Source organism: Eumetopias jubatus, unplaced genomic scaffold (assembly GCF_037043125.1).
Source record: "Eumetopias jubatus isolate StellerSeaLion01/CBP00866 unplaced genomic scaffold, mEumJub1_p1.0 scaffold_4, whole genome shotgun sequence".
Taxonomy (NCBI): Eukaryota; Metazoa; Chordata; class Mammalia; order Carnivora; family Otariidae; genus Eumetopias; species Eumetopias jubatus.
The window spans coordinates 61,591,590-61,615,702 of record NW_028274810.1 but is presented as its reverse complement, the minus strand read 5'-3'; the positions used below and the strand labels follow the sequence as shown (position 1 = coordinate 61,615,702).

Sequence of the window (24,113 nt, the reverse complement as noted above, 5' to 3'; positions counted from 1 at the left end):
TGAAGGTAATCAACTAGGAGTTGGTGTTCAAGAGAGGAGCCCTCAATCAAAAGGCTCAACAGAAGATAATAAAATTCTGTTCTGTCTTGTTATATCTACATGTTATTAAATGAAAAATTAAGGCAGAGAGGCAGATTTTGCCAAAATTTATGGGAAAAAATCTTAATAGACCTTCCTAAAGATGAAACATCTTTCTCTGCAGGTGGTAACTTCTCTTTTATAGAGGTGTGCAGGCACAGATATTTGGCTCGTTAGGAAGTTTGCAGAGAAGCTTGTGTACTGGGTTGGACTAGATAATATGGATTTCTCTTGTTACCCTGAGACTCTCTGACTCTAAGAAAAAAGGTTTCTCAGGAGATGTTGCAAGACATGCTCCGGATGTTAGGGAGATACACAGGAGAGACAGGTGATCCAGGTTTGGGTAGAGGGGTTCAGGGAAGATGTCCCAGAAGGGATACTATTTGACCATATTTTAAAGGAAGACTAGAACTTTGATAATCAAAGGGGGTTGGAGGAGGGCAGATGCATTCAAGACCAAGGGAAGGTCCTGGTTAAAGTGAAGAGGCATGCAGTACGATGGCAGAGTTAGATCTGTGGGGGTATTTATATGGCATAGTAGAGAGTGGAAATCATAGATAAACAAACAAACAAACAAAAAACCGGACAGGTAAGAAGGCAGCTGCCATAAAGTATTTACTTGCCATAGGAGGGACTGGTTATTTGTTTTAAAGGTTGTAAGGAGTCACTGAATAGTTCTAAGAAAAAGGAAAGCAGATTTGCATTTAAAAATATGTGCATTCTCGCCTAGATCAATTTTTTAAAAATATTTATTTTAGAGAGAGCATGAGTGGTGGGGGGCAGAGGGAGAGAGAGTCCCAAGCAGACTCCATGGCAAGTGCAAAGCCCAACGTGGACCTTAATCCCATGACCCCAAGATCATGACCTGAGCTGAAACCAAGGTGGGACACTTAGGGGCGCCTGGGTGGCTCAGTCAGTTAAGTGACTGCCTTCAGCTTGGGTCATGATCCCGGAGTCCCAGGATCGAGTCCCACACCGGGCTCCTTGCTCAGCAAGGAGTCTCCTTCTCCCTCTGACCCTCCCCTCTGTTGTGCTCTTTCTCTCATCCTCTCTCTCAAATAAATAAATAAAATCTTAAAAAATTATTAAAAATAAAGAGTGGGACACTTAACGGACTGCACCATCCAGGTGCCCCTCACCTGGATCAAATTTCTAAGGGACCACAGGCATAATTTTTTGTCAGAAGCATCTAACCTGCTAGGCCCAGACAATGCCTTTGTGCATAGGTCTTATTGACCACTGCAGCTCTAGTTCCATGGTCAGGACTATAATTTATGAACCCCATGTTCTGTTAGATCTCTTGGTAGATCTAGATCCAGCAGACAATTGGACTTAAAATCACATAACTTCGAAGTTTTATGATTGACAAGAACTTCAAGGTAGAGTAACAATTCCACGCCAGTATACCTGATGACCCTGGGGAAATTATTTTACCATCCCCTGCCTCTTAAAACAGATCTATCCATTTCTACATATTAGAGAAGTACCTCTGAGTCTCCCTTGTATGCAAGAGGAAACGTGGGCTGGATCATGATTTGCCCCCAACTGCACAATGAATAAATTGCAGAGCTGAAACTCGAACCCAGAATTCAGGCCTCCCATCTCTACTGCTAGTAAATCTGTAACCTTCTCAAACACTGGTAATTAGCTGGGAAAGAGAGGGTCCTCTCCAGGTCTAAGACCTTGAGATATATGACCCACTCAGCTGGAAAGTTCATCTCCCCTCTCTACACACTGCCTCACTCCAGAGAGGCAAATTAGAATACAAAATGTAGACAACTAAAACCACTGGACCTTGTAGGGCTAAGAAAGCATAAAAGGATACAATTAATAATATAATAGTTAGTGATAATAGGAATATATGCCAAAGGTGATGAGGAAAAATTTCCTTTCTAGACTTCCTTCTACCCTTGTTTACAACCCTTTACCATCAGTTTTTTTTTTTTTCCAAAAGGGATATTGTCACTGTCTTATTAGTATCTGTGGGTATGGTTCACTCACAAATTGAAAAGGAAGAGGCAGGTGTTAACCAGGGCCTTTGGTTTTACTTTCAGATATCCCCTGCACTGTTTCTGAGACTAGGATGTAAAACTACCAGGTTAGAACTGCTAGGCCTCTCCTGGAAAGAAAAAGTAAGAAAGACTTTTTACCTCATGTTTTCTTTCAACTTGTTTTTCTTCATTTTAAACCTATCCTTTTCTTTCTTGAAGAATTTCCGCAGTCTTTTAAGTGCTTCTTTTCCGTCTAAACTAAGAGGAATCAGAGGATATAAATAACATGGCATTTCACAGAGTACTGGAGATGGACGAGGCTCATTCCAGAACACATCTCACTCCAGGAAGAGACAGGAAATGCCTTATCGACATCTGTGCTCTTCTTTGTTGAGGTACCAATATGAAATAACACATACCAGTCAGCTATGAAGGGGATTACACTTCAATACAAACTTTCATCCACCCCAAATGGTCTCTATTTTGAGGATACAAAGCAAGGTCTTCCTTTTAGAGAAGGTGACTTTGGGAAGCATAGTTTATAAACTATACTGGAAAAATGTTTTGAAATTCCTGGCTCCTGAAATCTACATCACTGACTTAATTTATTGAATGATGTCACCACAATGGTGGTACATTTACTGCCCGGTTAAGGATTACAATTCTTCCAAATATGCTCCCAGGTTTTTTAGGAGGTAGGGAGAGGGAATGATACACCCACACCATCCCACCCAGTATGGATCCCTACCCTTCCCTTCAACCCTAAACTTTCTTGCTTTTGACCATTGCTGTTTCCTTTCCACAATGTGCCCCAATAACTAAACTTGATGAATAATGCCCATTTGAACAAATGTTCCTGGTAATGTGGAATTCTTAGATATTAAATTAAGCCAAAATCCCAGAGACAGTCTTATTAACTTGCAAAGACATAGGTTAAGTCATAACCATTGATTTCTTCTGGAAATGCTGATAGAACTGAAGCCAAGTTTTACTGATATTTACTTCTCCTTTCTCACTTATTTCCTAACACAATATTAAAGCCCTCTACCTTGAGAGGAGGACACTTTCTCAAAAGAGGAAGCAATATAATTAAAAATTATAGCATATGATTGTATACAATCACAAGTCTCTTATTCATCACAGGGTAGTATTAAAATATCTTATCTCTACTCTTGATGCAAATCCTCCCTAAGGATGATAGGGTCAAGGGGAAGGGCATTGTTTCTTCAACTCTGGTTTTCCTACACTAACAGGGAAGTACCATTAGCTACAAAGCTGAGAAAGAGAGAAACTCACTCTATCTCTGGGTAGTTGCTCTTTGTTTTATAGACCTCTTCATATACTTCTTCACTATTTTCTTCTGAAATTAAAAATAAACTATTTTCATTTATTATAATGACAGTAGTTCAGATTCATATTTCATAAGAAATTACTGGATACCTATCAGGTGCTAAGTACAATTTGATGTCAAGCACAATTTTTTTTAATAAGCATATGGTAAAAATAGTTAAACCTCTATAAAAGTATGTACAAAGTGAAAATTCATATTTGCTTCCACCCAATTCCAAGTCTGATCTGATGTAGTAGAAGAAAGCTCATTTATTAACAGATTCCATCCTTCTACTCTCATCCTTTGCATATTTCATATATAACATTCAGAGTCTACTAAACAGCACACACTGTGCTGAGTGCTGGGGCAATAATGGAGAGCCAAAGCATCTTGAATAATCTTTCTCTTGATAGCATGGCTTTAGCCTAGCCCAACACATGAGCTTAAAGTATACAGATACGCTTTGAGGCTACCCAGCAATGGAGGATTTTCAAGTTTAAAATGTGACTCACACACAGTGAGTTTAGGAGAGTCACTTAACTTCTCCATGCCTTAGTTCTTTTCTATAATGGCATACTAGATTTCATGATCTCTAAGGTTGTTTCACCATCTAAAATTCTGACATTCTAAGGAAGACAAAAGCAACAGAGGATTATCCCTCCTCTGTTATTTCCTTATCCATTCACATTCAATAAATATTTTTTGTGTATCTCACATGTGCTTGGCATTATGCTAGGGGCTAGGAAAAATAGCAAGCATAAAGAAAGTAACAATCTAGGAGGGAAGACAGTTATTAATGGAAGAATCACATACATATAAAATTATAACTGTAAAGTGCTGAGAGAGAGGACCATGGTACTAGGAGATAGATGAGACTGTACACCAAGGGGAATATTCCCTGGGGCAATAATGAAGGAGTTGGGATTGGAGGAAACATTAAGAGTCACATAGGCAAAGGGGCCCAGGGGAGGGAAGAGCACTCCAAAAAGGAGGAGGAGCACATGAGAACACCCTGTGGTGGAGCTTGGCAAGTCAGAGAAGCTAAAAGGAGGTAGGCATGAATGGATCTCAAGGATGAAGACTAAGTATGGTGTGAAAAGTCCTCAGTAGCAGGTAGAGGCAAACCACTCAAGGCTCTAGACCATGTAAGAGTTGATCTTAAAAGTATTGGGAAACCATGATAGTGTGTTAAGTAAACAACATTCCTGGAATTTAAGAAAGAAAACAGATGAACATGTGGGAAGGGGAAAAGAAACAAAGGAGAGAGGGAAGCAAGCCCTAAATGACTCTTCATGATAGAGAACAAACTGAGGGTTGATGGAGGGAGGTGGGTGTGGGATGGGCTAGAAGGGTGATAGGGATTAAGGAGGGTACTTGTGATGAGCACTGGGTGTTGAATGTAAGTCATGAACCACCAAATCCTATCCCTGAAACCAATATTGCCCTGTGTATTAACAAAATTTAAATTAAAAAAAAATTCCTATAACCAGACCTGCATTGTGAAGCAGTCAGGAAGGAGGACATTTCACAGTGAATTTGCTTTATTGCCACAAGAGCCCCATCATTAGCGTCTTCACCTTCATGATTCTAAGTGCATTTGTTAGCACATACCTTGGACCACTTCTCCCACCTAGCTTATCATCACCTTGCCTGACTGGCATTATTAAAAGTATATAAAGATAAAAGACACCTTACACTATCAGCCACAGAAGCACTCAGCAGTTCCTACCGACAGTTTCAAATGTCTTCTTATACTTACCATTATCGGAAGCAAATGAGTTACAGAGGTCTGACTGTGGTCTGCAGGGGAGAAATAATGCAAAGACCCTTAGCCTATTGTGTTGTACCTTTAGTCTCGCCACAGTCATCTCTAGTCTCACCACACTGCTGAAGGGCTGACGTGCACTTACCCCGCTCTCCCGGGGTACTCAACATCATCATAGGTCTCCTCTGAGATGGAGTGAGGCTTACAGGCCCCGCTGCCTAGAGCTTCTGTAGTGACCTCCAAGGCCTCCACATACCCACCTGTAAAGAAAACAGAGAAAATCCTGAAGAATAGCTCATCAACTGCTACCATAAATGCATTTACACATGCCATGGCAGTGGAGGCAAGAATAAGTAAGGCAGATTTCATACCCTGAAACTGGGTTATAATCTTGGTATGTATGCTTCTTTGGCACCCCACTTCACCTTGCAGAGACTCAGTTATGGTTCTCTGAAGTTGGGACAATAATAACACCAACTCTTATATGATGGTGGCAAGGATGAATATGTATTTATAAAGAGTGCTAGCCTAGTGACCAGTAACTCTTCTTTTGATGGCTGTTCTCTAATCTCTGACCTCAGATGGTGAGATCCTCCAGGGTACAGCCCTGGAGTTTCTATTTTTTTCCTAAAGATTTATTTATTTATTTGAGCGAGAGAGCAAGCGAGCATGGGGGAAGGGCAGAGGAAGAGGGAGAGAGAATCTCAAGCAGATTCCCCACTGAGTGCAGAGTCCAATGACGCAGAGTTCAATCCCATGACACTGACTGAGATCATGACTTGAGTCAAAACCAAGAGTCACAGGCTCAACTGACAGAGCCACCCAGGATCCCCTTCTCTCTCTTTAAATCTAGATGACCTTATCCAGTTTTGTGGCATTTTATCTTCAAATTTCTTAGACAAGTTGTTTGAGCATGTTAACATTTCTTATTTCTTAGTGATGGAATTAGCCAGAAGATGGTGTGCCAGGTTGAAAAATGTACAGGGATTGTTGACACAAGTAGCTAGTTGCAGGTGCTGCTTTATTTCACAGAGCTGTAAACTTGTCATAACCATAAAATTGCCACATTTTTATCAGTTGGTGTGGGTTAATATTTCGAGTATGGGTGATTCAGAACCATTTTCACACATGAACTATTATTCAGAAAGAAGAAGTGATACATCTGAGAAGTAAGCAATGAGCAAATTGACTTATGTCAATTAAATGAACCAACCAAGCAACAAGATTTTATCCCCTAATAAGAAGTCAGTTAGCATGTAGACCCTGAACCGTCTCAAGCATGTCAGCTCCTTAAGCCATAAAGTGCTGCTTTTCCTTAAGGCGTTACCAGTAAATTTCTGCAGCACAAAGCAGAGATGCCGAACACCCAGGTGCTTAATTCCCAGTTCAAGACATTTTCTTTTTTCCTTTCTGAATCCTTCCTTTTGGCTGCAACGTATATAAAAGTTTGTGGCTTCTTTTTAAAAACACAGACAACTCCCAAATTTACATCTCTAACTTAGACATTTTTCATGAATTCTAGATACTCCATCAGCCTTCACACCACTCCCATTTGGTTGTCTAAACACATTATGCTCCAAACCAAACTCACACTTTCTCTCTGCAAATCTGCTTTTCCTGAAGTCGGCTCCATCTCAATAAAAAATGGCCACACGGCCTTTCAATTGTTCAGGTCCCAAACACAAAGACGTCCTTGACTCCCTTCTCTACTTCCAAATTCTATCCTGAATCCAAACGCATCTCAACAAGTCTGCCACGTATGCTCCTCCGAGCTCCAGTCATTTCTCTCACATTAGCGCAACAAGCTCCTAACAGGTCCCTGATTTATCCCTTTGCATTTCTTCTTTCATGACTTCGGCCAGGATGATTCTTTAAATACAATCAGATCATTCTGTTCTTGTGCTCAAAACCTCTCAGTCATTCTGAAAAATCTGTCAGAGGAAACGCCAAAGTTCTTGGAATGGTCTACAGAAGCTCCCACACTATCTGGCCCTTATCATGTCTCTGACCTCATCTCCTACTACACCCTGCTCCAGCCACACAGCCTCCCTGCTGTTCTGCCCCCACATCTGGTAGGTTCCTGCCTCAGGATATTTGCATTTCTTCTCCCCTCCCCAGGACATGCTTACCCTAGATACGCTTGGCTCTCACCTACTTTACATCTTTGGAGTCACCTATGAACACTTTAAAATTACAACTCCTACTACCTCCACTTGCTTTCTTGATTCTCTTTCCTTGCTTTACTTTTTCCCATAACATTTACTACCATAGCATTCCACAGAGTGGATATTTTATCTTTTATATATTTACCATCTGTCTCCTCTGATCAGAATGCAACTTCCATGAGCATAGGGATTTTTGTCAGTTTTGTCTACTGCTATACCCCCAGCACCTAGAATAGAGCCAGGCACATAAAAGGCACTCCAGTTTTTTTTTAATATTGAATGATTTGAATGCATATGTCTTCTAACTAGAGTGTTTTGCATATTAATAGTGTTTACTGATATATTAAATTTTACATCTTCTATCTCATTACATACTTTTTATATGTTCTGTTCCCCCCCCATCTTCCTCTTTCTTGACTGATATTTCTTCTCTTCATTCTTCTTTGTTTTCTATTTGTTTGGAAGGAATATGTGCTATCTTTTAATAGTTATCCTAGTACGTTTTAAATTTTAATGATAACATACAGGAAAAAGCACAAATCATAAGAGTACAGCTCAATGGATTTTCCCAAATTGAACATATTCATGTACATAGATCAAAAACCTAACACTGCCAGTGCCCCCAAGCCCTTCCCATGCTCTGTTCTAGTCCTCATTCCCTCCCACAATGGGAGCCACCATAGTACTGCCTAATATCAGAGGTCAGTTCTGCTTATTTCTGAACCTTATATTAATGGAATAATTCAGAATGTTCTCTTTGGTGTTGCCTACTTCCCTTCAATACTAAGTGACATTCATCTGTGCTGTTGCGTATGGTTGTAATTTGTTCATTCCTGTAATGATTCCATTGTGTGAACATGCTACATTTATCCTTTCTACTTTAGATGGACATGTGGATGGTTTCCAGTTTGAGGTTATTATAAAAAGTTCTGCTATGAACATCTTGTATATGTCTTGGTAAATTGAAGTATGCATTTCTATTGGGTATAAGAATAGTCATGGGGTTGCTAGTCATAGGAGATGCATATGCTGGGCTTTAATAGATACTGCCAGACAGTTTTCCAAAGTGATTACCCCAGTTACAGTCCCAGCAGTGTAGGAGAGTTCTAGTTGTTCCATAACTTCACTAAGACTTGATATTTTTAGTGGTTTTTATTTTAGCCATTTGAGTGGGCGTGTAGTGATATCACATTGTAGGTTTCATTTGCATTTCCCTGAGACTTAATGAAGGTGAACAGCCCTTCCATAATGTATTTGCTTTTTTTAAAAAATATATTTGCTTTTTGAATGTCTTCTTAAGTACCTCTTCAAGTATTTTCCCAATTTCTCCAATTTTTTTTCTGATTTTTATATTTTCTGGATACAGTGATGTTTATAGAAGATTTATATATTCCATATCAGGATCTTTGTCAAACATATATATAAATCAAGTAACTTCTTCCACTCTGTGCCTTGCTTTTTCACTCTGACTGGTATCTTTTGATGAATATATATCCTAGCTACTCTCTTTTAAAGCTAGCGTAAATTACTATTGTTACAATTTAAAACCTTAGAATGCTTTGAGTTACCTTCCCAAAGTATGTGCTATTAATGTTCAATATTTTTTCCCCTCTCCCCAGTTTGATGTTATTGTTTTATTCAGTTGACACTTTTGCTATTCTTTCTTGCATCTGGAATTCTCTATCTGGGATTATCTTCTTTCTGCCTGAACTACATGCTTTAGAATCTCCTTGAGAAGGTTTCATTTGGTGATTAAAATCTCTCACTTTTTATTTGTCTGAAAATATAATAATTTTTTCTCCATTCCTGACATGCATTTTCACTAGTTATACAATTCTGGATAGACATTCAATATTTTTCAGCAGCACTGTATTCAAGTTACGCACTCTTGTTGAGAACTCAGCAATCAGCCTGCTTGTTTCTTTCTGGGTGATTGGCCTTTTCCTTTGTCTGCTTTTAAGATACTTTAAGATATTCTCTTATTCTTCAATATTCTTCCATTTCCTTAAGATATAACTAGGTGTGGAGTTCTTTTATTTATCCTAGTTGAGAACTTAAGGGCTTCTGGATCTATAAATTTATACCTTTCAACAATTCTAGAAAATTATCAGGCATTATCTCTTTATTCTCTTTATTTTATCCTCCTTCCCACTCTTTCTAGGACCCTTTTGTAGAATGCTGATTTGATGTTATTTTAAGACTTCTTTTATCCTTGAGGATTCTTATCCTCTCGTTCATTCTTTCCTATCACTTCTCCTGTGGAATATATTTTGGATAGTTTCTCTAGATTTATCTTTTTGTTCCTTAATTTCTTCACCTGTGTCTAATCTGATGTATAATTCATTCACTGCATTTCTATATCAATTTATCAAATTATTTATCTTTTTCAAATCTGTTTATTCCCTGTTCATATTTAATTTTTAAAATATGTTAAATATTATGTTTTGTGTTTAATAATTCTAATATCTGTACTATCTTTCAGGTTGGCTCCTAGATCTGTTATTTTGCTGGTTTCCAATCACTGTGACTTGTTTGATTGTATGTTTAGTAATTTTTGTCTACGAACTGTTAATTTTTAAAAGTATATATTGTTGAATTATCTGAAACCTGGAATAGAAGTTGGTTCCATCAAAGAGGATTTTGTTTGCTTCTACCAGTTGTCTGGGAGGGCTACCAAGCTGATACCACATTAGATTACTTTGGGTTTCTTTTGGACCACACACATTGTAGTGGGGATTTGAACCGCTGATGGACATGAGGATCAGCTTATAGTAATCATTTTTTTTTCCTTCACCCAGCACCAGGGTCAAAATGGACCAGTTTCCTTCTGATTACCAGGGCTTATGTTTTGTTAATTTTTTTGTCTACCAAAAGAAGTGATACTTTTATTTCATTCATTTTTTCAAGAGGCCTATTTGCACAGGAGGAGTATAGAAAGACACTCTATTGTATTTTTCTTCTCAAAACTTTGATTTCATGCCAACTCTCCTTGACTAAGCATTTTGTGCTACTCAAACAAGTACTGGAAAGAACTATTAATGGACTCAGCAACTCCCTTTGTGCTTTAGCAGCATGTACAGATTACTCAGAATAATCCTCTTTGGACTGTTTTCTTCATGGTATAATCCTCAAATCTATAGTGACTCTTCACGGACAGTACATAATTGCATGAAAATACTTTTCAGCCCCATATTCAGGGCTCTCCCGTAACTCTTTAATTCACTTCAACTGGTCTTCCTCTCACTTCTATTTTTTTTCTATACTCCAAATTAAATCTACCCACTTCTCAATTTAAGGCATGGTTTTTGGTTTTATGCCACCTCTGTGCTTTCTTATGTGTCATTAATATCAAAAATATCCTTCTTTCTCCCTTTTTCATTTTTGAAAAAATTTTTATTGTGTTCAGAATGCTTGAGATCTACCCTTTTTATAACAAATTTATAAGTACACACTATAACATTTTTAACTATACGCACAGTCTTATTCATTCTGTGTGGACATAATCCTCTGAGGTCCTGACTTTATACAGAAGTCTCCAATTATGAGCTTACTTGGGGCAGGTCCTGGGATATATCTCCTGTCCTCTGCACATCACACCATCAAAATAGGAGTTCAAGAGATTCAGAGCTCAGTAAAAACCCTTAGGGCAAGAGTAGCTCTGGCACTCACCTTCCAGGGTTCCTGGTTCCTGCGAATATATGGATGCTTTCTTTTGACATCAGTTCTGTGATACTTTAATACATTTTCCAAAAATTCATGCTTTACTTTTCTTAGTCAAGAGAATTATTCATGTTGTCAAATCTACTGTAGTCTCACTGGAGTTGGATTTATTCTTTTATTCCTTTCTTTAACAAAGTTTTGTTGGGGGATCTCCAGTGTGCCAGACACTGTGCCAGTTTGCAGAAATACAGAGAAAAATACCAAATGGTCTCTAATCACATGGTGCCCACCATGTACTATGGGAGGCAAACACGTACCCCATGTATTATAATGTAAGGTATGCTATACTATTTTTAGAGAAGGAAATAAATGAAGAGAACAGTTACTGAGCACATGAAATATACACTTTATATACAATGACAAATAGCCCTGGAAAATAAGTAGTATTAACCCCATTTGTATATGAAAGTCTGTAAATTTCCTAAGATTATGGGATTAGTATATAGGGGTCCTGGGTCTCAGAAATGCTTAACTGCAAAGCCTAATATGGAGATGGGGTCACTTGGTTGCTGTTTCAGTGCCATGGAAACAGAAAGGAGTGGGGAATTGTGGTCCCAGGAGAGCAGGGAAGAGGTGGATGGATGGAGGTAAGTGAGGCCTCAGAAGAAGTGACTTCTGAGATAGATCTTAAAGGATGCCTAGGATATCAGCAGGTAGCTAATTCCAGACAGAGATCAGGTAAAATTACAGGGGCATTTAAACACATGATGCAGGAAATGCAGAATGCTGCAGAGTATGCAGGGAAGGACCTGTGAGGCAGGGATGTGGCCAACTAGCCCAGAGGCACATTTTAAGGGACCCGGAGTCCATCTTATGATCACTGCGTATTTATTCTTCTCATAACTGTTTTGTAACATGTGAAATGTCAGTGGTCTGCCATGGTTTATTGGGCTGGAGTGGATATCTGTTTTCTTTGTCTACCCAATACCTATCCCCCTCCCCAACAGCCCTTTTCTTTCGCTTGGGAAATCAATCCTTCAATCTGATATTATGTACTTTTGGTAGAATGGACTCTGCCTGCAGCTCCTGGGATGAGTTTATGACATGGGCTGAGCCAACCAGAGCATCCTAATCCCCAGTCATAATGACTGGTTTAGAGATGACATGTGACCCAGTCAGAGCCAATAAGACCCAGATCTGGGCCTTTTCTCATAATTATTGAGAAGGTACAAATTTCTAGTTGTCCTCTGGGGTTCCTAAGAGGACAGGGTATAAGCTTGTTACAACTGGATGTCATATTGCCTCCAAAAGGGTAGGGTCTGTCTGAAAATGGAGCCAAGCCAGCCAGGGAGACAAAAACCTGGAGAAGAAGCAATTTTGAGTCCTTGGTATCGTTTGTGTATGTGGACCCCGTCACCACCAGACTTTCCTTGAGGTGAGTCTCCTTTTTGCTCAACACAATATGATCACTGTTACCTGTAATCAAGAGTCTTGACTAACATGAAGGTAAAATACAACCTAAATAAAGTCAACTAATGATATCCTAACTATATCATCAGTTATCGATTATTTTGGTCTACAAAAATCAATAGGAGCTGGTAGATACACAAAGAAAGAAGTAAATATTTGCTGAGTACCTATTATGTGACCTACTGTCAGATTTGGCCCTCACAAATCCCCTGTGAGGCCCATAGTGTGATCCCTTTTTATCAATGAAGAAATGGAGTTGCAGGAATATGAAGTTATGGCTAATAAGTATTAGAGGCTAGATTTGACCTCTGGTCTTTTCTTTCTAAATCCAGTGCTCTTTCCATGACTGCCCAACTGCCTGACTAGGGCAAGTTTCCTTATACATAATAAATGTTCAATAGATATTTATAAAAGAAACTAACATCTTGGACACCCACAACTTTAAAATCATTTGGTGACAGTGAAGAGAACCAGGAAGAAAGGCAACTTACAGTGGCCTAGGGAGTGCCTGGCCAGCTTCGGGTCTTGGGGCCAGGCCTTTGTCTGGACAGCATCGCTCACAGGGCCCTGCTTCCTGGGCAGCATTCTCCTGCTGCCTCCGAGGACTTTCATCACCTGCTTTCTTCCCCGCATCCCTCCATGGGCAGCCCCCTAAACACATGCAACAGGGAGAGTGCTGTAGAGCTCGGACTTACCTGCTCCGTTTGCCGCTTACTTCTGTTCTGTTCTTCAGTCATTCACGCTTCATGGAGAGCAATGATATATTGTGGTACTGAACACAGTCTCCCTAGACTAAGTTTCACAAGGATGCACACCAAGTCTTTGGCTCGCCTCTGAATGGCCACCGAATGACCAGTGCAGAGGCAGCCCCACAGAAAGCAGCCAGCATGTAACAGAGCACTGCCTACAAAGCAGGTTCTTCATATATCTGATCTCACCTCATCTCCATGACACCCCGATGGGAAAGTATCATTGGTCCATGTGATAAAGAGTTTCGAAAGGTTAAATAAAGGGCCTCCAAATCCTCTGGTCTCACAGCCAGTGGTCTACCAAGGCAGGACTTGAGCCCTGTGCTCTTGACCACCAAGCAATGCTGCGTTCCTTTTGCCTGACATTTCATCTCTCCCCTGGCCATTCTTCTGTTCCTCCTCACTTCCTTTCCCACTCCCACCCTGCAGTGTTTGCCAGACACGAATGCTGAGTTCCAGAGGTAGAGAGACACCATGGGCACGGTGGCCTACACACTGATCACAGAGACATTACACACAAATATTAAGATACAGTGTGGCAAGAACCATTTGCAGTTGTGTTGTTCACTGAGACAGAAATAGAGGAGGGGAGGTCAGTTCGCTCGACTGGGAGACAGGGTGGAGGAAGATTTCCAAAGCAGGTCTTACTAAAGAGTATTTTAAAATATAAGGACTCTTCCTTGACTGAGGGGATGAAGGAGTACCTGGCAGATAAGTCAGCATGAGCAAAGGCATGGGTATCTGGAGAAGTGTTAGGGTCCTCAGACAGGTGTATGGAGGCTGATGCTGAGGGAAGACTGGAAGGGACAGGGAAAAAAGACAAGGCGAGAAAGATGTGACAGAATGAGGCTGAGTAATGCAGGGTCATGCATGCAAGTTTCAGTGTGGGCCTCACTGAGCCCCAGGCAGCAATCTGAGCAGATGTTCATTTCAGAAAGATCTGGATGGATTGCCAGGAATAGACACTGGAAGCCAAGGAGCATTACAGCCTTTCTGGCCATTTATCAGATGACAATGGGAGAGGAGATTACTGTACTTTGGATGTCAAGTGGACAGGAGAGTTGACTATGACAGTACATCTGAAAGTACTTGGAAGAAGCTGAAGTACTTAACAGATATTAAGTATGGGATTTCCTGAGTTCTTGGTGGGGTCTGGGCAAACTAAAAGGAGAATATAAGGAGGGGCATTCTTTCAAGTCACACAGACAAGAATGAACTTTTTAATGGGGAAAAATGACAAAAATAAGTCAGAGTTTCACACAAATGCAGTGACTACCTTCCTTCACCATGGCCCCTAATAAGGCAGTGTATGGGTTCCCCTTGGCCTGTCCTTGGGAATGCTTCCTAGGGTCAGTTTGAATCACAGGGGATTCTGTATCTACTGACTTACCATTTACATCTGACCCCAAACAGCACTGCCCAGCTACACCGCCCACCACATTTACCTAACATAATCCAAGTCACTTTTAACAAGTTCCCAAACTCAAATCTACACCACAAAAGCAGGAATATGTCCCTTTGGTGGTAGCCTGACCCCATACCTGGCTCTTATCAAACGGCCAGCACTGATAGAGAACATATCCCTGCTTTGGCTTTTTCATGGTCAATATCCCTAACCACGATCCCCCATTGTCTTTCTCATGCTTCTGATTAACGCCTTTCTGATCTCTGGCCTCATCACCCACTTATGGCCTCATCCTCCCTCTGGCCTTGGCATGTAATGCCACTTCCCTAACTTTCACGATTAGTGACTTACTTCTTCCTTGAATTATGCTGCTTTGTGATCCTCTATAAACACACATCCTGATCCATCCTGGCCTGGGCCTACCCACCGGGTCAGGCCCATGCCACCACCAAGCTGTTTGATTTACCTGAGCCCTGCAGATGGGACGGGAACAATCTGATACTCTAAGATAGGCACATCTCCAAATAGGTTTTTAGAATGTTCTGAGCAGACCACTCTAGCTGTCTGAAGGGGACAGTGTCAACTGGATATGAATGCACACACATACAGTATCTACCAATAAGTAAGAATACATTTTTATGGTATTTTATCGTTTACATAGCACTTTCACACACATTATCTTATCAGCACAAACAAGACAGAATCAGGGTGGGACTGGGTATGGTAATTGGGTAGGGATTATTTATTCTTCTCTTACAGATGAAATGACTGAGCTCAGAGAATAAGTCGTTCTAAGCAGGGCCTTCTAGCACACACCTTAAGGAGGCCCTCCTTCCGGGGTCATTCAGTTGCAGGGTACAGCCCCCAAATGAGTGTCTGTGTTTTGCCCTCTGGATGCTATGCTGAACTCACACTAGTCCCAGCCCCACTCCTAAGGCCTGCTTCATGGCTAATAAGTAGAAAACCTGAGGCTAGAGCTCAGTGTTACTGTCAAGTTCCTTTCTTTGAGAAAACACCCAACAGCCACAGGGTCTTCCGACTCTGTCTCTGGAGACCTGCTGTCTCAGCCTCTAAAAGTTCACTCCATGAACTACTCCTATGACATGCCTGAACTCTACTGTTTGGCCTGGAACCCTAGAACACTGATACCTTGAAGAGATGGCTTGAAGGTAGATCCTTTTCTGGTTTTTGAGGTTCCAATTCACGTGGCTCTTTTTCCTTCTCCTTTTTATCTTCATCTTCATCTTCATGTTTAGGGCTTAGATGTGAAGAGATACCAGGGGAAAAGTGAGGTTTAGAGTGTTTAGATCATAGTGTACCACCCAATCCTAAATGAAATGAATGGAAAAAGTGAATGTAAACAACACAAATAATCCCCCACCTCTCCCCACCTTCTTCTAAGATGAGGATCAGGTCACCCATTAGATCATTTCACTGAGTTTCTACCTACTCCAAGCAATGCCAGAACGAATCCCTGCTTAAAATCTCCTAGGAACTCCCCATTGCCTGTAGGATAAAATCTAAGCCTATCGTGATCTGGCCGAAACCTTTCTTTCCAACACCATCTACTTCTGCTCCTTCCCTCCACTTTTGCTGTAGACTCTCTCGTTCCCCAAACCAACCATCCTACTTCGAGCAACTCTCCATTTTTAGTTGCGATTTCCCTTGACAGACATGCCTTCCACATCTTCCTAGAAAACACCACACCCTTCTCAATTTGTCTGAATCATCTTACTTCTGAGAATCCTTCCTTGATTCTCCCAGTCATACCTTCTTATCCATTGCCCCAATACTTTGTCCTTCTATCTTGTATTCTAAAGCACTGTCTATGGATCTGCCTCCAGTTCCTCCACTTTGCCTTGTAAATGAACAATCAAGTTATAAGGAGGCAGAGCTCTGCTATTTCTCCTACGTATCCCCAGCACTAATGCTGTGTAATCTAGAGAAGCAATAGCATGGGGCCTGGCACAGGGCGGTAAGGTACTTAGCCAGTCTTCCCTAAGGAAATGAAGGACTGCCGTGCACCACAGTATACAGATGGCAGCTGCACTGGAGGGAGTATGAGAGAGAAGGCCAAGGTGGACAGTGTCATGAAAAACCTGAGAACCAAGGACAGAATGCTGGGGAACCATCAACCCCCAAATGAGGACTTCTGTTCTGGCACAGTGAACTAGATTTACAACCACATTCATACAGAAGGCAGAAAAAGAAGAGCCCTCAAAGAAACTCAGAAGAGGGGGTCATCAAGGGAGGAAAGCACCAGAGACAGTACTGTTCTGAAAGACAATGGAAAGAGTTGTCAGGAGTTTCATTCATTCATCTAATTACTGAGCACCGTGCCCCCCATTAAGGCCATCTGCTAGTTCTGTGATGATCAGGGGCAGTGAGGGAGGGCTGGCTTCTAATCCCCACTATATATCCCTCTTTCTGCTAGTCTACGATTAACCTTTCTAAAAAAAATCAAATTTTCTCATTTATAAATGAAAGGTCACAATGCCAATCTCCGTGGTTGCCATGAGAATGAAATGTGAGAAAAATGTTGAAAGCCTAGCATTGTTCAGAGCATATAAAGGACCTGCAGTAATTGGGATCCTTGTCTTCATGGAAGCATTTGCTGTGTTACAATTACCCAATTCTTATTTCTCATTGCACATTGTTGATATTTCGCCTAAAACATAGCTGCCTTGTTGATGTACATGCCCTTGGTAATCCATCTTGCCCCTCAGGTCTTGTCTGGTAGTTTCTGTATAGCTGGATCTCCATAAACAATTATCAAATTAAACTCAATATGGTGACTTCTAGGAATACTATGAGGGGTTGGGGTACGTTATCTCTGCTTTGAAACTCTTTTGTGGCTCCGCCCTGACCTAGAATATAAAGTATAAATCTGTGCTGCCCAATTGTGGCCACTGTCCATGTGTGGTTGTTGTGCATTTGAAATATATCTGGTCCAAATTGAGCTGTAAATGTAAAACATATTTGGATCTTGAAGACTTATTATGAAAAAAAAGACTATAAAATACACCAGTAACAGTTATTATATGGATTACATGTCAAAATGATAATATTTTGGATATACTGAGATTAATAAAATACATTATAATTAATTTTACCTGTTTCTTTTTACTTTTTAACATTTGGCTACTAGAAAAATTTTATTTTATTTTATTTTATTTTTTATTTTTTTTTAAAGATTTTATTTATTCATTTGAGAGAGCAAGAATGAGAGAGAGAGAGAGCGCACATGAGAGGGGGGAGGGTCAGATGGAGAAGCAGACTCCCCGCTGAGCAGGGAGCGCGATGTGGGACTCGATCCCAGGACTCCAGGATCATGACCTGAGCCGAAGGTAGTCGCTTAACCAACTGAGCCACCCAGGCGCCCTGGCTACTAGAAAAATTTTAAATGACATCTATGGTTTGCCTTATAGTTCCATTGGACAGGGCTGGTCTAAATGGTAAATTAGGCCTGGAACATACATTCTGACATTTTCACCTGGCCAATTCCTACCGGTCTTTCAAGATTGAACTCACCTGTCAGCTCTTCAAGAAAGTATGCCCAGAGTCTCATCTCTGTGTTCCTACAACTACTTAGCAGTGATTATATTATATTGTAACTTCCTACTGAGACGGTCATTTCCCCCTCCAAATAGCCCCTTACCCCCAGCCATTCTGGCCTCCATGCCCATCTTGAACCAAGGGAAGAGAATATGTTCTATTTATTTCTGTATCTCAGAATCTAGCAGCATCTGAACAGAGTAAAAGCTCAATAAACAATGAAATCATGAGACATGGGCCTCCCAAGTGCCAAGCACCATGCTAGATGCCAGAGGGTAATTATGGGGGGGCATGAATCGAGGCAGGCCAGAACTCAAGGAGAGAGATGAAACAGGCGTCCCCCATGACCCAGTGCTTGTGTGTTTAGCCTCAGCCAGGGAATTTTGATACTTGCTTCTCCAGACCTCACCAACCATGTTTACTCTAATGCATTAAAAGTAACTCTAGGGGAAACAGTATGGAGGTTCCTCAAACAGTTGAAAATAGAGCTACCATAATGATCCAGCCATTGCACTACTGGGTATTTACCACAAAGATACAAATGTAGGGATCCGAAGGGGTACGTGCACCCCAATGTTTATAGCAGCAATGTCCACAATAGCCAAACTGTGGAAAGAGCCAAGATGTCCATCGACAGATGAATGGATAAAGAAGATGGGGTATATATACACAATGGAATATTATGCAGCCATCAAAAGGAATGAGATCTTGCCATTTGCAACGACGTGGATGGAACTGGAGGGTGTTATGCTGAGTGAAATAAGTCAATCAGAGAAAGACATGTATCATATGACCTCGCTGATATGAGGAATTTTTAACTTCAGGAAATAAACTGAGGGTTGCTGGAGTGGTGGGGGGTGGGAAGGATGCGGTGGCTGGGTGACAGACATTGAGTAGGGTATGTGCTATGGTGAGCGCTGTGAATTGTGCAAGACTGTTGAATCACAGATCAGTACTTCTGAAACAAATAATGCAACATATGTTAAGAAAAAAGAAAAAGAAGAAGATAGCAGGAGGGGAAGAATGAAGGGGAGTAAGTCGGAGGGGGAGACGAACCATGAGAGACGATGGACTCTGAAAAACAGAGGGTTCTAGAGGGGAGGGGGTGGGGGGATGGGTTAGCCTGGTGATGGGTATTAAAGAGGGCATGTTCTGCGTGGAGCGCTGGGTGTTATGCACAAACAATGAATCATGGACCACTACATCAAGAACTAATGATGCAATGTATGGTGATTAACATAACAATAGAAAATTAAAAAAAAAGTAACTCTGGGGGAAGAATGATAGACACAGACTCTGAAGAGGTGGGTCAGAGCACAGCCTTGCCAAGGTCCTGCTTTGGACCCAGAAGTATGAGCGGTATCAGGAACACCAAGAACAAGAAAACACAGGCCCTTCTCACAAGGAGCTCACACACAAGGAGGGGTGAAGAAAAGGAGAGTGAGGACGAACTGGCAGGTTAGCAAACCGGTGACACACAGGGATGTTAGTGCAAACTCATGAACCTTACAGGGAGGAGCCTGGCTACTTCTCTCCAAGGAGGGGGCTTAGGAAGGCTTCTTTTAGGTGGGAATGTTTGAAGGTCAGTAGAGGTTTACCAGATCGTTAAGTTGGGGTGAATTAATGAATTAAGGCAGCAAAGGCACAGAGATTTGAAACAGCATGGTGCATTTTGGAAACTAAGTTCTTTGGCAGTCACATGACGGTTATATGCCCAGTTGACTGTGTGATTCCCACAGTCCAGGAGCCCCTGAGGGTAGTGGCCAGGTCGCCATCACTGCTACCGCCCCAGTGGTTAGCAAGTGGCTGGCCCATGCTGGAGACTCAGTAAGTGTTTACTGATGAGTGTGGTGTGGGCTGGAACAAGGCAGGAGGGAAAGGCCGGGCAGGACCCCTGAGTACCTTCTCTGCACCAGGCACCTTATGAGGTGCTGGGGAAGCTGAACCGGGTCAGTCTCTGCAAGCATAGCTGACCCATTGAGGTAAACTAGTTCATTCATCAGAGGGCCAGTGCTTGGATTAATTCTTTTCCATTTGAAGATAAAACTCACCGAAGTTCTTGATGGAGACCATTCTTCCAAGGCTGAAAGTAAAGAGGGAAATGGTCATTTTCATAAACCAATCCAAACCATGCCTTTGTTGTGTGATTACAGATCTTTAGAGACTTGACCAAAAGACCAGGCAGGTGAGGTCTCAGCACGGAGCAAAGGTGGACACTGACAACAAAAACTTCCAGGAATCCTGGCCGGTGGAAATGAAGGTCAGTGGGAAAGGAAGAGAAGTAGTCCCCATGTGACAGTGCATGCCAGAGGGAATGTACTATCTGACTTAGAATAATAAATTGTCCTCTGCATGCTTTTCCAGGAATGTGCCTGTAGAATAAAGCTTTCCCATCATTTGGGGAAATACGCACTTGTGATATCGGAGCAATGTTACAGTGGGCAGAAGTGGTGACACAAGTGAGTGAGTCATGCTGGGAACTCTCCCTGGCTGGCTGTGCACCCCCTGATCCAAAATTCGCTCATATAATCTAGATTTGGCTCCATTAAGATTATGTCCCAGTGACCACAATGTAGCTCATTTATTCAGTTGTCACCGAGATCTGATCCATTCATTATTTTGAATCTAGACAAGAATGCTGAAGAAAACAGAAAATAGCTAAGCCTTGAAAATGCTGCTCCCAAGACCAGCCTAAAAGCTCATTTGCCCTCCTATGAGGAAAGCCCCGCAGGCCTTCATTCAGGGATGACCGGTTTTTATTTTCCATATAATTCTAACAACGTGGATGGTAGACTGACAAGTCAGATGGACCTCAGCTACATTATTTACAGGAGGCTGAGCCTCTCTGAGCCCCCAGTTCTCCCCTGTAAAATGCAAGCAGTGAAACTAGCTCACTGGGGAGCACAGAGGATGAAGCGCTCCCACGTTTGCACAAATGCCTGACACACAACAAGGACTTGGTACAGGCTTTTCCACGTGACAGACTCCCTGCTAGACGCAAAGATATTGACAGAGAAAGCAAAACTGTCAGAGAACAGAAAACAATGACAGCAAACAGACTTGGGGTTTTGTGGGAAGACAACTAGCTCTGAACACCTAACAAGGGACTAAAATCATCATTATCATTTTTTTTTAAAGATTTAGCACAAGCAGGGGGAGGGGCAGAGGCAGAGGGAGAAGCAGGCTCCCTGCTGAGCAGAGAGCCCGATGCGGGGCTCAATCCCAGGACCCTGGGATCATGACCTGACCTAAGGCAGATGCTTAACTGACTGAGCCACCCAGGTGTCCCAAGGCACTAAGAGCATCTTATAAAGAAGAGTGTGAACTGTAGCCATTCAATCCCTTATGTTCCAGAGGATTCCATGTTATGAAGACAGGGTGAGATCAGATTCCACCCACCAAAACAAGAATACTGAGATGAACACAATACATGTCTGAAAGTTAAGATTTAAAAGTTAAAAATACGGAGCGCCTGGGTGATGTAGTCAGCTAAGCGTCCGACTCTTTATTTTGGCTCAGGTTGTGATTTCAGGGTTGTGGGATCCAGTCCCGTGTTGGCCTCTGAGCTCAGCACAGAGTCTGCTGGAGATTCTCTCTCTCTCCCTCTGTCCTTTCCCCCATCATCTCTCTCTTAAATCTTTTTAAAAGAAATTAAAAATAATTTAATGCTTTTTATCTTTTGAATGAGATAAACTCTAGTTATTTACAGAGTTCACTTGTGCAGAAAAGTTTATTATTTTAGAGATATTGCTGGATAATTGAAGCATTTTAATAGAATGTTTCTACTCTTGTTAATAAGAATAATCATGTGTAGTTTTCTAGATAGAAAGTGTACCTAGGACAGTCCTTTCTAGTAGGTGTAAGAAAACAAGCAGAAAGATGAAAGATCTTGACTAAATGAACCCCATGAGAAAAGAGTGAACCTTCATTGGTGCAGTTACAACACGAAGCAAGCACCCACTGTGTGCCAAGCGCTGTACTGGGAGCTTAGCTACTTTTGAGTTCTCTCAGCAATTCAGTGAAACAAGTATGAACCCCCTTATTTATTGAGTGTCTACTATGGCAGATGTGGTCACCACAGGGCATCGGCTTCCTGCTCTCACGGAGAAAACACCATTTTCCAGAAGACACAGCTGGAGCCCAGAGAGGTAAAATGCCTGGGAGAGATGCAGGCAATTACTATCGAATGGTTTCTCTGAATTTACCTTACTCTCGTTCCCACAATGACCCCAGATGTGGGTACTTCTATTACCTCTATTTTACAGGTGAGGAAATGGAGGTTCTAGATCACACGGGCAGGTGCTGGGACTGAGGCCAGCAGGGACTCTGCTTGGGCCCTAACCAAGTTGCTTCAAGGTGGCACCTTGCACTATGCCCACCAGGAGCCAGAAAATGCACCTTCAAAGAGCTGGTCATCCTCCCGAAAGTGCAAGAGATACAAATTTGGCTTGTGCCACAGCACTCCTCTCTCTGAAGGGACCGTTATTAAAGGCCAGTTGATGCTGGCCACCATAGATAACAGGCCGGGAATGGATGAGGGCCAGCTTCCCCCTCCTCCCCACAACATCTTTTCTATCTCTGTTATTACAGGAGACAGAATCTTAGCAGCTGGAGTCTTGGAAAAGCCTCAGGAATCGGGAGAAAATGGAAAACAAAGACCTTTCTCCTTGCTCATAAAAGAAATCCCTTTACAGTCAATTCTGTATACCTGTTATAGTTATAAAGTTGGTAAAAAGAGGAAACAATACCTTTCGGGGTTCTTCAATTTCGACTTCGTAAGTTGCTAAAATAAAAATGAAAAAAATGATATCAGAGGCAGTTTATTCACTGTTTCTTACAGCACCCAGGATTCAAGCAATTATGAGGGATGGCAGAGTTCACTTTTCTCAGCCTCCAGAACATGGATCTGTGTGAGGTTTTGTCCGGGTGGTCTGGGGAATTCTCGGGTCACTGACCATGGCTTTAATCTCTGTGGGGATTTCCAGGATGGAATGTATGGTCAGTGAAAACACGTGAAACAATTTTCAGTTTCCTGTTTCTGTAAATAGATATATACTCCATACTTAAGGGACAGCACTGAAATTTAGTGGTTGCAATCGGAAGGGGAACGTGAAAAGGAAGGGAAAGGAAAAAAGCCCCCCTCCAAAAAAAAAAGCCTAGATCCCACTTCAACAAAATGAAGTCCATAGCACGCTTGTAAGTGTTTTATTCCTTGACTGTTGTTTCCCCAGCACAGCTTGAAAAGAGGAGACTGGCCACCAACTGAGGTTTGAATTCCTTTAGATTTTTTTGATAGTTCTGTGGATTTTATTGAACGATGTGATGCCAACCTTAATTATCAACAAACACAAGTAGTGGCAAGAATGTGGGTTCAGAGCCCAGTCCTGCCATTTCCTACCTGTGGGATTGCGGACAAATTACTTCATTTCCTTGAGTCTCAGTTTGTTCACTTGAGAAATGCAGTCAATTAGTACCCGCCTTACACAGTTAATGGGGAGATTAAAGGAGATGATGTAAAAAATGGAACATACCTAGCAGAGCACCAGATATTGTACAGAAAGTGATGGGTTTTTGATAAAATTGATTATTTGATTTTTCTTTGCTGAAATATCATCTCTAAAAGTTTCCCCCTACTGTTAATGAATATCCATGCATAATAAGTAGGACTCTCCCTGTTTTTCTTCTCTTTCTTGCTGCTAGGGTCCTGAAGCTTTAGTTTAGAAAAGTGACCAAAAAACATGTTGCATTTTTTTTTTTTTAAAGTAGGCTCCATGCCCAGTAAGGAGCGCAGTGCGGGCCTTCAACTCATGACCCTGAGATCAAGACCTGAGCTGAGACCAAGAGTTGGATGTTTATCCGACTGAGCCACCCGGCGCCCCTCATGTTACATTTCAAGGTCATTATTATTCTATACATACAATCCATTGATAAAACAAATGAAATTC

The 24,113-nt window shown here is 41.6% G+C and overlaps 1 protein-coding gene across 1 annotated transcript in view; it reads right to left on the bottom strand.

Moving 5' to 3' along the window:
- Positions 1 to 24,113, bottom strand: part of FYB2 (FYN binding protein 2) — a 128,769-nt gene that overhangs the window by 28,523 nt on the left and 76,133 nt on the right. Inside the window, exons 6-13 of the mRNA XM_088022981.1 lie at positions 22,917 to 22,951; positions 20,220 to 20,251; positions 15,763 to 15,871; positions 12,951 to 13,110; positions 5,310 to 5,424; positions 5,159 to 5,199; positions 3,366 to 3,429; positions 2,229 to 2,327 (exon numbers count right to left, since the gene is read on the bottom strand). Coding sequence (XP_087879107.1) covers positions 2,229 to 2,327; positions 3,366 to 3,429; positions 5,159 to 5,199; positions 5,310 to 5,424; positions 12,951 to 13,110; positions 15,763 to 15,871; positions 20,220 to 20,251; positions 22,917 to 22,951 — 655 coding nt within the window. The remainder of the gene's footprint in view (positions 1 to 2,228; positions 2,328 to 3,365; positions 3,430 to 5,158; positions 5,200 to 5,309; positions 5,425 to 12,950; positions 13,111 to 15,762; positions 15,872 to 20,219; positions 20,252 to 22,916; positions 22,952 to 24,113) is intronic.